Genomic DNA, 17,515 nt, shown 5'->3' on the forward strand with positions numbered 1-17,515 from the left:
TACGATATTAAATTAATATTACCAAACTGATTCGGAAGACATTAACTTGTTGTTGTCAGAGTTTTGGCATTGTGGTGGTGACTTCATGTCGACGGTATGGCACCATCCCTTGATGTGATTGACATAGGTGGCACCTGGGAGTTCAGAGTGCTCGGCATCAGTGACACCATCATTTGGCCATTTCAAAACAGAGTTGGCAGCCAAGTTACAGTAGTTGACGAGACCACCAGTCTTGTATTGGGTGGTGGTGTAGTAGACCAACGAACGCTTGTCGGTTGGCACAGAGTTGAGCCACAAGGCAGCGCCATCGTGGGTCAAATCATTGTTGGCAGAGCAACCAATGCCAAGAGAGTCACCAATCGAGGCGAGGGTGCCGGCAAGACCGGTACCTTGGTATGGGGAGCCGACCGATTGGATGACACGGCCTGGGAGGGCTTGGGAGAGATCGAGACCGCTGTGGTAAAAGGTGGCGAGGTGGAGGGCGACAAGACCACCTTGCGAGTGACCGACAATCGAGAAACCATCGGTGTATTGGGCACCAAAGTCACCAACCATTTGGGCAAACTCATCGTTGGGACGGTTTTGGTCGGGGTCTTCAAAGGCAACGGCATTTTCAAAGTCGCCAATGGTGAATGGGTTTCCTTGGGCGCAGTAGCCGTGGACAAGGAGGAGCTTACCGTTTCCAGTGGCTGAGCTCTTGAGCTTGCCATAACGTTCGGCCAAATCGGCTGGCATCTTTCCGTCACGCATTTGCTTGGTGATGACGTGGAGGGGTGGGTCGTAGTGGTCGAGACGGACGTCATGGTACTTGGTCGACATCTTGGCGACGTAGGACTCGGTGGTGTTGAACACTGGGACAAAGGTGTTGACGTCCGAGACAATGATGTTCTTGAGGGTGAATGGAGCGGTGGCGTTGGCGGCAGCGATCCAACGGTTGTCGAGGACGGCACTCAAGACATTGAGGTTTTGGTACTTTTGGAGACTGGTGATACCTCCGACCCAGGCAACAGCAACGTCAGCACCGGTGCTGTCAACACCCCAGACCTCAGAGTAGACACGAACATTGGGGATGTCGGCCGAAGCGGCTTCAACCTCGACAAAGAAGCTGAGACTGTCATTTTGCTGAGTGGCAATGGCCTTGCCGGTGAGTGTCAAAAACTCAGATGTGATTGGGATGATGTGTTGGGATGTACGATAGAGGGCTTCTCCGTTTGGAGCGTTACCTTGGAATTGTACGGTGGTTTGGTAGTTTCCAACTTGGTCGGCTTCGACAAAGGCACCATAGATACCGTCGTTGGCGACACCGTCGGCATGGAGACCATCGTCAACCATGACAACCGATGAGGACTGTCCGTTTGGCGAGGTGACAACCATGGTGGCTACGGCGGCGACGGCACCAGTTGACTTGATTGGAGTTGGGAGGTAGCCGGCTGGACGAGCGTGCTTGGGTAGGACTTCTTGGGCAGAAGTCAACATGGCGAGGACTGGAACCTTGTCGCCGACAAACAAACCATTGTAGCTCGACAAGTAGGTGTAGATGATGTACTCGCTTGGGTTGCTGGCCAACAAGAATGCTTGTGGTTGACCGGCATCAAAACGGCTCTTGAAAGCAGCATCGTTCAACAACGAGGCTGGGGCCGACATTTGGATGGTCCAAAGGCCAACGGCAGCCTTGGGGTAGGTAAAAGAGACGGATGGGATGGTGTTTCCGTCAATGCCAAATGTTCCATTTGAAAGAATGGCTCTGTTGTGATGAGAGACGACGCCAAAGTGTGTCTCTTTGCTTGGTGGGATGGCTTGTACTTGAATCGACGATGCCACCTGACTGATTACATTGACTGAAAAGTCGCTTTCAGTATCGACTGGGATAGTGGTTGACCATACCAATGATCCTGCAGTAGTTTTACTTGCTGAAAATGTTACTGCCAAAAGTGCACTATTTGAACCTAAATAGATTAAATAAATGAATGTGTTATATAAAACATTTGATCATTGTTAACACTAACTCGACTCGACTCGACTCGACTCGTTTGATCATACTTTGAGCAACCAATTTTGGATCTGGTAAAACAAATGAAGAGAATTCAGATGGTGGACCAGATAAATTCTTTGGTACGAGAGCAGCATTGATACATGCTGACAATGTACAAGCAAGCACAAGTAGTGATGCAAATAACTTGTAATTAAACATTGTGTGGGTGTTACAATGCAATGAATCGACAATCAACTACTATTATTCTTTTAAAATATATAATAACTTGATGTTCTTCTTCTTCTTCTTTTTTCGAAATGAAAAGATATAAATAGAGAAATAAACTTTAAAACAACAGTTGATTACAAAACTGATCAATTTAAAGGTTTCACCAATCGTTGTGCTGCGATCATTTGATTTTATAAGGTGAGGCTTGTGTTGTTGCCCCCAATCACAAATTTTACAAAAAAAACTTTTCACTGTAAAATTCATTCATTTCGGGAAGTGGGATACTGACGGAGTTTGGGGAACTCCAATGGCTTTTCAGAGATATCGTTGAATCATCATGATGAACATTGAAATTGTAATAGGTGTTGGAATTATCTGTTCTTTTTGTATCTGTTTTTGAAAATTGTTTCTTGATTGAAATTTCAAAATACTAATAAAAAAGATTTATATTCCTATTATAAAAATAAACTTACTTAAAACGACTAATAACATTAACATTATATTTAGTCAATGTAGCTACATCATGAGTCACAAATTTTTAGTTTTAATTATTATTACTATTATTTTTATTATTATTATTCACTGACTGTATTTATTTATTATTCAATCTTTTGTCTATCATTTTTTGAATATTATAGTGTGATAGTATTATACAACAAACCAATAGTTGAGATTGAATCACCTAATCCTACTGTTTTGGTTGGGTGTTTACAAACAAGTACAGGTGCAATATTAATTATAATTCCATCATCTTTCCATGTTGATACTGGATATGTTTCATCAATCTAAAAAATAAATAAAAAATAAAATATTAATATTAAATATAAAATAATTGTTTTGTGTTTTGTTTTTACCTTGATTTTAATTTTAGCACCTGGAGTAAATCTATAATCAACTTCAAAAGTTAGAGGTAATTTTCTTTCAATGTCTTGGAAACCACAAGCTTGATTGGAAGCTTCGAGGGAGGATGCTGAAACAGCCATTTTAGAACGTTCAGAAGACCATGCGCTCGATTGTCTAACGGCAACAATATGATAGGTGAGGTAGTGGAAATGGATTCTAGTGAGTTGACGTGTCTTTCCCACCATCATTTCGCCTGCTTCCATCATGGGAAGACCGCCGCCAGCAGCGTCGGTTGAGGCACCACCAGCCTTTTTAGCATTGACCTTGGACGCAAGGTTAAAGATGTGGAGGATGGCTTCTACGGCAACTTGTGGTGTCGGGTCTTTAAACTCTTCCAATCTAAACTTTTTACCACCCGTCGACACGTAGATGAACCCGAGTTCTTGCTCGTTTAATCCAATACTGTCAATAAAAGGGACGACATTGGTTGCAAGAAGCTTGGTGGCTATAGCACTCGACATGGACGCCAACTCCAAATGGATTGGAATATTTTTGTTGGAAATCAAGTCACGTGGCAACGGTGAATAGGGTATCTTGGCCATATAGGACATCATGGCGTCCAAACGTTGACCAATGTTCTCTTCTGATAGTAGGTGTAGGCCAGAGAGGACAATGAGCTCGGGTGTCTTTTCTCCCTTGCCGAGGTGTTGGTGGAACGATTCGAGTGTCATCATGTTTCCATTTGTATTGTCGTTGGAGATGATAAATCGGTTGGCACGCGGGGTAACAATCGGACCAAAACTAGAGTTTCGGGCATACTCCATGATCAAATGAACCTCGTCATACTCCATGTCGTCACGTGCGTATTCAATCACCTCTACGGTGCTATTCAACAACGACTTTAACGTTTTGCCTACAATACCACCCAAAACAACGTGGCATCCCTCCAACGCCAATCGATTGGCCATAATACCTGCGTTACCGCCCGTGTGGAATATCTTCTTGTCCAATGCCAAAGCACTGTCTAATATCTTTTTAAATAATACTTTATCTTGTACAAATCTTTCGGCTGCACTTCCATGTTCTACAAAATAAAAACATATATAAACATAAACAACATAAACATAAATGAATTAATACTTTTTCATCTTGTCTCTTTCTCTCTCCCTCTCTTTTCTTTCTCTTTCTTTTTACACATACGAAAATAATAAATAAAAGTATTTAATAAATCATCCTCTGTTATGATTATATCAGAGGCTGAAGCTGAAGAGGCGGCAGATGCAGCGATAGCTGATTGTTCGAATCCAAGTTGTTCGAGGACGTCAATAGCGTTGACGATGAGGTCGAGATTGGTGTTGTAGCCGACGGCAATGACCCGGCCGCTACATGTTTGTTGGTTCTTTGTCCAATGTGATATCTGCTTCATGCCATTCAAGATGGACACTGTCTCGAGTGGACTATTCTGTATATGCTTCTTTAAAAATACTGGGTACGACCATAATATACCCAAGGCAATCACTATAAACATCAAGTATTTGAATATCTCTAATGCATTGAATGGTGAATCTGTTCTATTCTCTTGTGGTGGTGGTGGTGGTTTGGTAATAGGATCATCTACTATAGACTCTGATTGAGATGATGGAGATGATGCTGTTGTTCCTGATCTCCTCTTATGTATATCCATTTTTTCAACGTATTATATATATCAAAAAGTATATATATTGTTTGTTATTTGTTGTTTGTTTGTTTGTTGGTGTATGTCGATATACACACTACTCTCTCTTCTCTCCTTTCTCTTTGACTCTTCTGTACGTTATGTCGTCTGTCTGTCTGTCTGTCTGTTAGTTTGTTGTTGTTGTTGTTGTATGTTCACTTTTTCTCAATAAGTTTAAACTTTAAGAAGAATGATTGAATTGAGGATGGATGGACTGATGATGATGATGATGACGAAATAGAGTGGTGATTAGTTGTGGGTGTGATATAAATAAATCAATTGATGGTGGACGGGAAGGATGGTGGATGGTTTGTAGAAATTAAATGATTCGTGTTGTTAAATTAAATCTTTAAAAATAATTATTTGTTCAAACTCTCTCTCTCTTGTCGACAAGTTAACTATGTTATTGATTAAATGGTAATGATAGTTGTGATGATGATGGTAATGATGATGATGATTCATAGATGATAATAATAATAAACTTATTACTATTATGAAAGTGCAGTGCTAACACCTCTCTTTGATCAAAATAATGATGATGTTCAACACTCTCTCACCCAAGCATTTAATTTATTTAAAAAAAATCAGAGGAGGATTGAAGAATCAAATTTGTCCTATTGGGGCTTGGACATGACCTGAACCATTCAGGTCATGTCAATCTCCCCTTCGGCCAACATTTGAATATGTCCTTTTGCTAACAAAAAATACAAAAAGAAAAAGTATATATATCGGTCTGTATTGAGCCTCGAGGTTGTATTTTATTTATTATTTACATTTTTGTTTTGAATTGATAATTTAAATTTGTTGTTTTGATAGGATTAATCTACCTATCTATCTATCTATTCTATCTATTATCAATTATTGATTTCTCCATTGGATACCAGGATTAGTAGCAATTTTAGAGGCAAGAAGTGAGAGAGAGGAAATAATGGAACTGGGATTTGTGAATGGGAAAAAGTGTGATGAGGGTGTTGCGATGGCAATCGAGTTGGTTGATAGAGAGGCCATGAATATTTGACGACTTGTCCAATCAGCTCCACCATTGTCTTGGTAAATATTGACATAGGGAAGATCTTTGAGTGGTTTGGCTGGTTTGATGGCATAGGTAAAATTGAGTAGTGCACTCGATACAACCATGATATTAAACTCTTGAATCGCTGTTCTTAGGTATTTATTGGTCAACCATATCTTTTGAGATGCTTCAATCGTACATTGAGTGTATCCAGAATTGATCGATATATTTGGGAAGAATCCATAGGATATGTCGATACCTCCTGCATTAGCAATTGGTCCTAGGGTACCCTCTGATAGTTCATCTTGAAAGTTACTGTAGGTATTTGTGTATCCAATGATTGCTTGTTGATTGGCTGGAATGAGTCCCCATCTTGAATCAGTGCCGTCTATTGTCATTATACCAACCACATCTTTGGGAAATGTGAGTGAGTAGACTTGACAGAAAATAGAGCCCCAAGACCATCCAACCAAGATGTATTTTCCGACAAGGTTGGCTGCTTGGAGAGACCCGCGAAGACGAATGACATAGTCTTGGGTAAGGATAGGGAATATGGAGGGGTCGGAGAACCCGTACCCATAACGATCCATAAAGCAAGCTCTACTAATATTCCAAGAGACCATGTTTTGTAAAACACCTGGAATAATAGACACCCATGCAGTTGAAAAGAATGGTAGACCAGCGTCAAACAAGACAATGGGACCAGCAGCATTGGCTGGTGTAACATTGGCATAGCATCGGATATGCATCTTTAAACCCAAGTATGATGGATAATGAGAGATTCCAGTATCACCCACTCCAAGATAAGAGTTGGCAACATTTGGATAATTTGGTTGACCATTGGAATAACCAACTGTCAATAATAATAATAATAATAATAGAATAAAAGATAAAATAGTATTATACATTTTCCCAAACAAGGAGGAGGGATGGGATCAAAGAATAGAATATTATTTGTAATAATGATTTGAAAATAGTTTAGAATGAATTGTTTTTTAAATCGATCCTAATATTTATATTGGACTATCAAAGAATGAATCGTGATCGCCAACAAATCGCACCAAACTTTACTTGTTGGATATGAATATGGATAGGATATGGATATCGCACCAATTTAAGTTCCCTCCTTCCTATCCCCAAAAAAAGGGTTCAACTTCTGCAAACAAGTTCGCACACAATGAATAATGGTGCTGTTGTTGTTGTCGGATACTACTAAGTAGGATATAATATATGGTCAAATCTTATGGTCTCCACCCTATTAAACAAGCATGTTTTAAAGAATATGATTAAATATTTTGTTGCTTGCCAAGTTTGGGGTTGAGGATGATGATGATGAGGGGTTGTGGTTTGGAGGGATGGCAGTACAAGCCAAGCATTTTTCTGATCGCGGTGATGTATATATTCATCTAACTACTCTATATAGTGAGGAAGTAGGTAGGAAGAGGAACAACCCATCTCAACAAATGAGAATTCTCAGTGTACACGTTTCCAATCTTTAAAAAATTCAGCCACACCCAAAGTGAAATAATTGCATGGTGATGGATGGATGTGGTTGATGGGTGGTTCAGAAAGAGTGGTGGTGATGGTATAAAGCATATAGGATAGGATGCATTCTTCACTTTAAGAGGTGTGGAAGATGTGTTTGACAACAGAAACATCAATTGCACAATGCGTTGTTTTCCACCATATTGATTTGCCACAACAACAAAAAACACCAAAAAAAGATAGCTACCAACAATGGTGGTTGGGGGGGTTGGGGTTGGGTTTATGATACATGGTTGTATGATCGAGCAATCACAGAGTGTTATCTATACTATAATCTATTGTTTGTTGATATATCAATTGTTGTTGTTGTTGTTGTTGTTTGCTGATTGATGATTGTTGGAATCTAATCTATTGCGTCATTCAAAAAAATTGAAATAGAGGGTATATACCATACCATATTACTATACTATATGTTGTTTTGGTTCATGTTCATTTCTGGGATGGATGATCCACGGATCTTCCACTCTCTGCTCTCACTATTTTATACTTTTACAATTTATTTTCACTCTTTAACTTTTCATACAAGTATAAGGCTGAAAGAGTTTTTCCATCTGGACTGGTCTTCCATAGATCTTCCAATGGTACGACGTTGAGAGTGATCGATTCATTCTCCGAGAGACATCCAGTGAGCTTGTTCTTTAACTCATCGATCTTGGCTTGTTCAAGTGTCTCTCTAAACAAGAATAATCTGATAAACTCATCACATCCACCTGGACTGGGGTACATTCCTTCAACTTCATTGCCATATGCCAATTGTGTCAAATCAATCAACTTTTCTTCACTTACTTCAAGTCCTGTCTCTTCCCTATTTTTAGTTGGTTAAAACAGAGATAGTGTGTTAGTTTTATGTGTGTGTCTTGTGAGAGAGAGAGAGAGAGAAAGGGGGTTATATATATATATATATTTTAAACCATACTTCATTTCCTTGGCAGCAACACCAACAAAGTGACCGGAACCATCCAACATACCGGCAGGAATTTCACTATAGCTAAACTTTCCAACAGGAACACGAGTTTGGACAGTTAATAAACTGTACTCTTTGTTGCTTTCTTTTGACTTGAGGATGACAAGAATAGCAACTGATCCACCACGACAAAAGACAATGCCTGGGACTGGTCTGTTTTCTGGTAGAGCTACAACCTCTGCTTTGAACTTGAGGAAACCTACATTCTTGCCAAACATATCTACAGATTGAAACAATACATTCTTTACCAATAATTGTTCTTCTGCTTCAACTCTTTTTACCCATTTTACAAAGTTTGGTGCATCTCTTGCCTACATTAGATTAGATAGATTGATCGATTAGCAAATATAATACTATTTGAGAGTAGATTAGATCTATATCAATATCAACATACAGTTTCAACAGGTACTTCAAATGATGGTACAACTGATACAGTAACTGGTTTACCTCTGATGGTGATAGTAGTGGTAGTCGTGTTTGGGGTGCTTGACTCTGTTGTTGTTGACATTTTAAATGATGAATATGATCTCTTGAGTGTTGATGATGATGATAATGATGATGAAATAATAGATATTGATCTTTTAAACATCTACAATACAATGATTAACGAATGAAATATATATCATGAACCCATCCACCTCAAGAGCTGTGAGCTGGGTGGGTAATTTAATAAAAATCAAGGAAATTAAGGTTCGAGGAATCAAGGTTTTTTTGAAGTATGTCACAAATATTTATTTATTTGTTTGTTAATTTGTTAACTAATAATGGTTTATACTTTTCTCTTCTCCTGTTTCCAGTTTATTTATATAATATTATTTATTTATTTACTTATTTTTCTTTCTCCTGATTTATTTCTACTAAACACCATCATCTCATCATGTTGTTAACTTTTTTTAAAAGGAAGGTAATTGGAAATCGATCGAACGAAACCCCACCACGAGCCCTTAATATCTTTTAAAGTTATCTTGCTGACGTCTGCAAGATAACAAAACAAAACAATTTTCTTAATCTTTTTGTTTTTTTTTTTAGTTTTTTGAAAGGACAGTCCCCTATTGCAATTGATGAATCAAACATTCATCTTCATCTTCATCTTCCTCTCCCTCTCTTATTCATCTTTATAATTTATCTTTTATAAAAATATTATTATTTAGCACGATCTTGGTCGAGATGTTTAATCGCAAAAGGCAATCATCCAATTAACCCTCCTATCAAAAAACGAACTGTATGTGTGATCTATTGACCGATTGATTGATTGCCCGTAACTTTTTTTACCATCGTTTCACCCCTCTCCCAAGACACACACCTATCCAATCTCACCAATACCAACCATGACAGTCAAACATCTCTTATCACACTGACACTGACACAGCAGTATTGCTAAACACATGTCATGTACATCGTTGGGTTGATCACGATGATGGTGAATGTCCATTAATAGTGCGTGCCTTTATTTAACTATTGATTGATGATTGCAAAAAAACAAACCAATTTATTAATTATATTTATTACCTTACCCATCTACATCATCATCATTACCTCTCTATAATCATTCAATAATTATAATTAGAAGGAATAGAAATAAATAGAAAATGGATACAGTAGTTCATTCAAATGACCTTTTGTCAGGTTATAAATTGGTGGCACATTTGAGAAGTGGAGGAGAGGGAAGAGCAATATTAATGGAAAAGGATGGTCAAAAATATGTTTGTAAACAAAGAATATTTGAAAATATTTTTGAAGCCAATGCTGGTTTAAAAGAGGTAAGATATATATAGATATTAATTAGATTTATGATTCAAAATAATATGATCAAAGAGGTAAAAGTTAATTAATCATTAATTAATTCATTCATTTTATTTTTTAGGCATACTCTTTGGCAAGTATTAAACATGAAAATATTATTGGTTTTGAAGAAGTATTCCTTAGAACTGTTCCAGGTGATGACCAGATTTATCTGTGTATCATCACAGAGTTTTGTTCAAAGGGTGATTTGTTGGATTACTTATTTGACTTTATAAAATCAAATGGAAATCTTGGTGACTCCTCGTCGTCGTCGTCGTTGTCTTCTACTTCCACATCCACCACCACCTCATCGTCAATGTACTCTTTGAGTGAAGGTATCGAACACTCTATTTCTACTGGTAGTATGGGTAGCTATACTGGCAAAGACAGTGGAGACGATGTACCTATTCAATCCACATCTACATCGACAACATCAACCTCTAAAATCGAAATATCATCCACTCTTGAATTCAGCAACAGCTTTAAATTAAAAGAAACTAGATCAATGAATCAATCAATGTCATCATTATCAATTCAATCAAATAATAATAATAGTAATAATAGTACAAATAGTGTGAGTTCACCAAAATCATCATGGATGGCAGCATCACCATTCCCTCCACTTGCAGATCCAGGTTACATTCCAAAAGCCATTGCAATTGAATGGTTAACACAACTATGTTTAGCAATGCAATCATTACATCGTGAACATTTAATTCATCGGGATATCAAGAGTGAGAATGTATTTATAGGTGCAAATGATACCCTCAAAATTGGTGATTTTGGTTTGGCAACAAAGTCTGGTGCAACCACCAAAAATCATGGAAAGGTTGGAACATACAATTATTCAGCACCAGAAGTATTGAATGGTAAATCATACGATAGATCTGCCGATATATTCTCACTTGGTTGTGTATTTTATGAAGTGTTGACACTCAAACTATTGGTTCAAAATAGACTTTACTTTGGTGAAGAAATATTACAAGATAAATTTGATAAAATGAAATTCCTTTCTGATTTTCCTTCTGTATGTCAAACTCAAATGAAACAACAAACTATTTTAATTAATACATTTCTTTTTATTTATATTTTTGTAGCAATATCAATATTTAGGACCGTTGGTATTAAAAATGTTGGATGGAAATAGTGCATTGAGACCATCGATTGAATCAATTTTGAATAAATTAAATGGAACTCAAAACATGTCAAACAAGAGTCTTGTATTCACACCCAAACGAAAACTGACAGGCATAAGAAAACAATTGGGTAAAGGTGACATTAAAGAAGCATCTGAAGTTTTGGGAAGAGCTCTTGCATATGATTTAAGATTTTCAACTTTGTTTGCTCCCGATGACCCAGAATCTACAAATATCAGAACCGAGTTTATGAAATTTACTTTAAAAATATTTATTAAAAGAAGAGGCCAAATTTGGGTATGATATCAATCAATTAATCAATCAATATTCATATTTCTTTTTATTTATTTAATTATTTAATTAATTTTTAATTTTTAATTATTTTAGGGATATTATGGTAAAGATAATAAATTACAAAGTGTTAGTATATGGCATACACCAGATGTTAAAAAGAATATTAGAACTGCAGATTTATGGATTGGTAAATTAAAGTTTGTCACCAAGGTTGGGTTGGCTCGTTGTAGGATGGCAGGTCAAACTTTAAAGGCTATCAATGAAATTATGACCAATGAAAATGGTGACAAGAATTGGTTCCTTCCATACATTGGAACAGACGAACAGTATAGAGGAAATGGTGTTGGTACCTATGTAGTGGAATCAGTTCTTGAATGGGCCGATCATAGTGGCTATCTTGCAAAGACACTTTGTCTATCAAAAGACAGTTTCCCATTTTTCCAACGACTCGGTTTCGAAGTTGACAAGGAAATACGTGGTGGTATATTACCATCTCACGTAGAAGTAGTTTATATTTTAAAGAGACCTCCAAGATTATCATTATCGACATCTGATCTTAGTGAATTAATTAATATTAATTAACTTAATTAATTAATCAAAATATTTTGGAAAACTTAAAATGGTCAATCAATTATTTGTTGTTGTTGTTGTTGTTATTGTTGTTGTTGTTGTTGTTTATATATAATAATAGATTATATTCAATTCCACCCTCCAAATAAAGTAGACATCCCCTTATTTATTTATTTATTTATTTTTAAAGTAAAACAAATATCACTTTTTTTTTTTTTGTATATTTATATAATAATATTTTTAAGATATTTTGACACGAATACGAAACACTCTGTTTCACCACTGTTGTTCAACAAAACACTTTTTGGTAACCACCTCATTCACACAGCATTCAAAAAAAACGAACTTTTTATGGTAGAACTATGACGCATATTTCCTTGAACGCTACATCATCATAACACTTCAAATTGATACTATTAAATATATTAATAACAATTTAATTTAAAGGGTCAACAAGTAGTAGAACTAAAAGTTGACAAGTTGTGTATCAATAAGAGAGAGAGAGAGAAACAAATAACCTAGTGAAGTGTAGTATTAATAACAAAAAGAGAGATTGGTTGCTCTTTGTACAAACTGTAGAAACTCCGTGAAGAACAACAACAATAAGTGTAATATTATTATTTATATTTATATATATATATATATATTGATTGATTATTATCATTGTTCTGCATTTAAGAACAACATAACACAACACACAACAATAACTACAACAACGCAACAACATGATGTTTCTTTTCAAAGTAGTATTTAAAACTCAATGATAACATAATGATTCCACCACACTACGACAATAGCTAGCTAGCTTGCTTGCTACACTCTTATTGCCACTCACTACTACTACTATTACTACTACTACTACCTACATACTCTACGATGACAAATTCTATTCTATTCTTGGGCCAGCATATAGTTGTTGTCTTTAGCTAACCGACACACACACACACACAGTATATACAAACTAGTTTGATGTTTATTTTTATCTTAACAAGAATGTCATTGTATTATTTATTATTATTATATCGACAGAACAGTGCAACGGTAACAGTAACACAACAAATAGAAGCGATATATAATCAAGAAATACGCATATCGTAAACACATATCAAACCCCCTTTTTCACCTACTCACCTACTCACCCATTCATTCATTGTTAGCTGTGTATATACACACCCGTCAATCGATAATATTATCCCCACTCAGCATCTCTCCTCATCCCACCATAGATGGTCAATCTATTTATATAGTATAATATCGATCCCATCCAAGATTGTTATCATGAATTTAGTGACATTATTCATTATCGCCATCATATTGTTGTCATTTATTATTGGGATGATTTTAACATTTATTGGATGATTTTTAATCATCATCTTGATTCGGTTGGATCAATTGCACTTTTGGATATATTTGGCCACCATCACCAAGTCCATTTAAATACAAATACTAATCAATCATTATGATTTAAATATATAGAAATAGAAATAGAAATAGATAGTGAATCATGGATACCTTACCAGTTGACCCTTTATCAAATTATAAGCTAATCAAAGAATTGAGAGCTGGAGGTGAAGGAAAGGCCATATTAATGGAAAAGGATGGTCAAAAATATGTTTGTAAACAAAGAATATTTGAAAATATATATGAAGCCAATGCTGGTTTAAAAGAGGTAAGAACACACTCCCAACAATATATATATTAATGATTGGGTCCAAGTTAATTAATTTATTCTCATTAATTTTTTAGGCATACTCTTTGGCAAGTATTAAAAATGAAAATATTATTGCATTTGAAGAAGTATTCCTTAGAACTGTACCTGGTGATGACCATATTTATCTGTGTATCATCACAGAGTTTTGTTCAAAGGGTGATTTGTTGGACTTTTTATTTGAATTTACTGCCGTTCATGGAGGCCTGGATAAAACATTGGAAACATCATTACATCTCGACTCGAATTCATCTACCACATCCACTTCATCTGCCACCTCATTCACAGCCGACACTATTGACAATACACTTACCTCTGGTAGTATTAGTAGTGTTGGAAGTGCAACTGAAGATATTAAACCACCACAACCACCAGTTGTCATTATCAACAACAATAATAATAGTAGTCAATCAACAACCCCACCACCACCAGCCAAACTTGAAGCACAGCTCTCATTTCAAATGAGTCTCCTTTCACAACGTATCTCTGAAGATCAACGATTCATAGTATCTCATGCCAAAGAGTTGATTCAAAAGGTCAAAGAAAAGAAACCATGTTCTCCATCACCACTACCCAAAGAATCCAGTAAACCAACTCTGACCGTTCCAAATAATAATAATAATAGTAGCGAGGAAACCACATCATCAAGATCATCATCTCTATCTAGTATATCACTCGCACCCATTTCAGATACTGTCTATATTGATAAATCGATATTGATCGATTGGTTAACACAACTTTGTTTGGCTGTACAATCATTACATCGTGAACATTTAATTCATCGGGATATCAAGAGTGAGAATGTATTTATCGGTGCAAATGATACCCTCAAAATTGGTGATTTTGGTTTGGCAACCAAAGCAAGCAGTACCACCAAAAATGAAGGAAGAGTTGGAACATACATCTATTCAGCACCAGAAGTATTGAATGGTAAATCATACGATAGATCAGCCGATATATTTTCACTTGGTTGTGTATTCTATGAACTCATTACACTCAAACTATTGGTTCAAAATAGAAGATACTTTGGTGAAGAAATATTACAAGATAAATTTGATAAAATGAAATTCCTTTCTGATTTTCCACCTGTATGCAAGTCAAAAGAAATCATAATCATAATTCAACCCCAAAATCATTTATTAATATGTCTGTTCTTTTTTATAGCAACATCAACATTTAGGACCATTAGTATTAAAAATGTTGGATGGAAATAGTACACTTAGACCATCGATTGAATCAATCATTGATAAATTAAATGGAACTCAGAAATTGTCAAGCAAGAAACTTACAACCAATTTCAATGGAATTAGAAAACAATTGGGTAAGGGAGATGTCAAGGAAGCATCTGAAGTTTTGGGAAGAGCTCTTTCAAATGATCCAAGATTTATTAAATTATTCCCACCCGAAGATCCAGATTCAAAGGATATTATCTCTGAATTTATGAAATTTACATTAAAGGTTTTCTTAAAGAGAAGAGGTCAAATTTGGGTATGTACATACATTAAAACAACTCTTTATAGATAAACTTATTTATTCTTATCTTTGTTTTATTTTTAGGGATACTATGGTAAAGATCATAAATTACAAAGTGTTTGTATATGGCATACACCAGACCAGAAAAAGGAAATCAAAAAGGCTGATATATTGGTTGGTAAATTAAAGTTTGTCACCAAAGTTGGCATTTCTAAATGTAGGATGGCAGGTCAGACAATGGGAGCAATCAACGATTTGATTTCAAAGGAGAATGGTGACAAGAATTGGTTCCTTCCATACATTGGAACCGATGACCAATACAGAGGAAATGGTGTTGGTACCTATCTCGCCGAACCAGTTCTCGAGTGGGCCGATCACAGTGGCTATCTCTGCAAGACACTTTGTTTCTCAAAAGACAGTTTCCCATTTTTCCAACGACTCGGTTTCGAAGTAGACAAGGAAATTAAAGGTGGATCATTACCATCTCATATCGAAGCTATATATATTTTAAAGAGATCTCCAAGAGTTATTTCAGATTAAAAAAAAAATAACAAACACGAAAAAATAACAAATAACAACAAAAACGAAAAATAATACTAATAATAATAATCAAACAATAATAATAATATTTACTTTTTTCTTAAATATTAATACGCGTAATACCCCCCCCCCCCCCCCAAATCAATCATCATTACATTATTCACATCAACTACAATTTTAAATAAACCCCTATTTGTATTTATAAATATAATATTAATAATATTTGAAAAAGAATAAATAATAAATATTAATATTTATTTGATCTTCAAAACAAACAAACAATTCAATAGAATTTAAATATAGAAATTTAAAGCTAAGATCGAATATTGAATGAAAGTTAAAATCGAATTTAAGGTCCAGTATATTTCGGGCTCAGTAGGTCAATTGACTAGACCGAGGGACCTGCCAAACGATAGTTCAATATACTTATCCCAAAAAGGAAAGAGCTTTCCAAAAAACCAAATTTTTATCAAGCAGGAGGTGTCGACTAAGAAGACAAATATTAGAGTCGGTTGAAGATCCTTGGTGAGGTGGCCCCAAAACCAATTCCTCGTCCTTTACATTATTATTATTATTATTCATTTCGATATCTTTATTCATTCATTCATTCACGTTATTACTTTTAACTTGTAGTAAAATCATTATCAGTACTTTTATATTATTACCTATCATTCAAACAAACAAACTACTATCAAACAAACAAACAATTAATTATAATACGACTTCTTGTTTAATTTAAATAGTATATATACATAAAACCAACCAGAAACAAAAACAACAAGTAACATTACAACAACAACAACATATTTAATTCAAAAAAGGGTAAGAATGATGAAGCTCACAGATCGCACTCGAATGAAAGGAATGCGAACTACTACTACTACTGCTACTATACATCATACACTTAATACGAGTACATCATACAAAACAAAACAAAAATCAAGTTTCTATAAATATATATATAAAGAAGCTTATAACCACCTACCTCTACCACCATTGGTTGGATTGATTTCATTGTAGATATACACATAAAAGAATGAGGAGGTCTACTAGTAGGTGGAAACCGAGTCAAATTTCACCACCACACTAGTTTTAGTTTAGACACACCAACCAAACAAACAAAATAATTATCCTACTCGCGAATTTAACCCTAACACCAACACACAACCGACACGACAATAATAATAATCACAACAAAACAATAACACAACACCACTACAACAACAACAATAACAACGCAATAATACAATCAATAATTGCAATTGATTCAAGATATAAGATTATTTTTGTTGTTTGAATCATTTAATCATTTAATCGTTCATTCATTCATTCACTCAAAGTGATACGACCGAACAATAACAACAAAAAAGAAAAAGAATAGTTTTATGATATTTAATCTATCAAAGGTGGTGATAGATAATTAATAAAATAACAACAACAACAACATTCTCAGAGATAATAATAATAATAATAATCTCCTAAAATAACAAAACAAAACCAACAAGGATAATAATTTTTTTGGTAAAATCAACTTTTACCAAACTATATAACCTTTACAAAATAATAATAATATTTAAAATAATAATAATGGTGTGAAATAATAATAATAATAATAATAATAATAATAATAATAATAATAATAATAATAATAATAATAATAATAATAATAATAGTAGTAATAGTAGTAGTTTACCAAAATATATATGTTAATCGTGTGTGTGGTTTTATAATGTA

The 17,515-nt window shown here is 35.2% G+C and overlaps 4 protein-coding genes across 4 annotated transcripts; 2 read left to right on the forward strand and 2 right to left on the reverse strand.

The window, feature by feature from the left end:
- Positions 1-18: 18 nt before the first annotated feature.
- Positions 19-4,727, reverse strand: cmfA (conditioned medium factor; the record flags this gene model as incomplete). Its single annotated transcript, XM_004361753.1, has 5 exons — positions 19-1,946; positions 2,041-2,136; positions 2,862-2,985; positions 3,055-4,127; positions 4,244-4,727. The coding sequence occupies 5 exons, from the start codon at positions 4,725-4,727 to the stop codon at positions 19-21; spliced, it is 3,705 nt and encodes a 1,234-aa protein (XP_004361810.1).
- An 888-nt stretch (positions 4,728-5,615) lies between these two features.
- On the reverse strand, positions 5,616-9,796 carry DFA_06098 (uncharacterized protein; the record flags this gene model as incomplete). Its single annotated transcript, XM_004361754.1, has 5 exons — positions 5,616-6,622; positions 7,821-8,119; positions 8,231-8,589; positions 8,673-8,867; positions 9,788-9,796. The coding sequence occupies 5 exons, from the start codon at positions 9,794-9,796 to the stop codon at positions 5,616-5,618; spliced, it is 1,869 nt and encodes a 622-aa protein (XP_004361811.1).
- A 71-nt stretch (positions 9,797-9,867) lies between these two features.
- Positions 9,868-12,072, forward strand: DFA_06099 (putative protein serine/threonine kinase; the record flags this gene model as incomplete). The annotated part of the gene is made up of 4 exons (XM_004361755.1): positions 9,868-10,038; positions 10,143-11,087; positions 11,158-11,493; positions 11,584-12,072. 4 exons carry the CDS (start codon positions 9,868-9,870, stop codon positions 12,070-12,072), a joined length of 1,941 nt encoding a protein of 646 aa, XP_004361812.1.
- Positions 12,073-13,564: 1,492 nt separating this feature from the next.
- On the forward strand, positions 13,565-15,781 carry DFA_06100 (putative protein serine/threonine kinase; the record flags this gene model as incomplete). Its single annotated transcript, XM_004361756.1, has 4 exons — positions 13,565-13,729; positions 13,807-14,856; positions 14,933-15,256; positions 15,326-15,781. 4 exons carry the CDS (start codon positions 13,565-13,567, stop codon positions 15,779-15,781), a joined length of 1,995 nt encoding a protein of 664 aa, XP_004361813.1.
- Between the last annotated feature and the right edge of the window lie 1,734 nt (positions 15,782-17,515).

Source organism: Cavenderia fasciculata (assembly GCF_000203815.1).
Source record: "Cavenderia fasciculata unplaced genomic scaffold Scf_Dfasci-G-p-12c09.r1-3, whole genome shotgun sequence".
In the NCBI taxonomy this organism is placed as follows: Eukaryota; Evosea; class Eumycetozoa; order Acytosteliales; family Cavenderiaceae; genus Cavenderia; species Cavenderia fasciculata.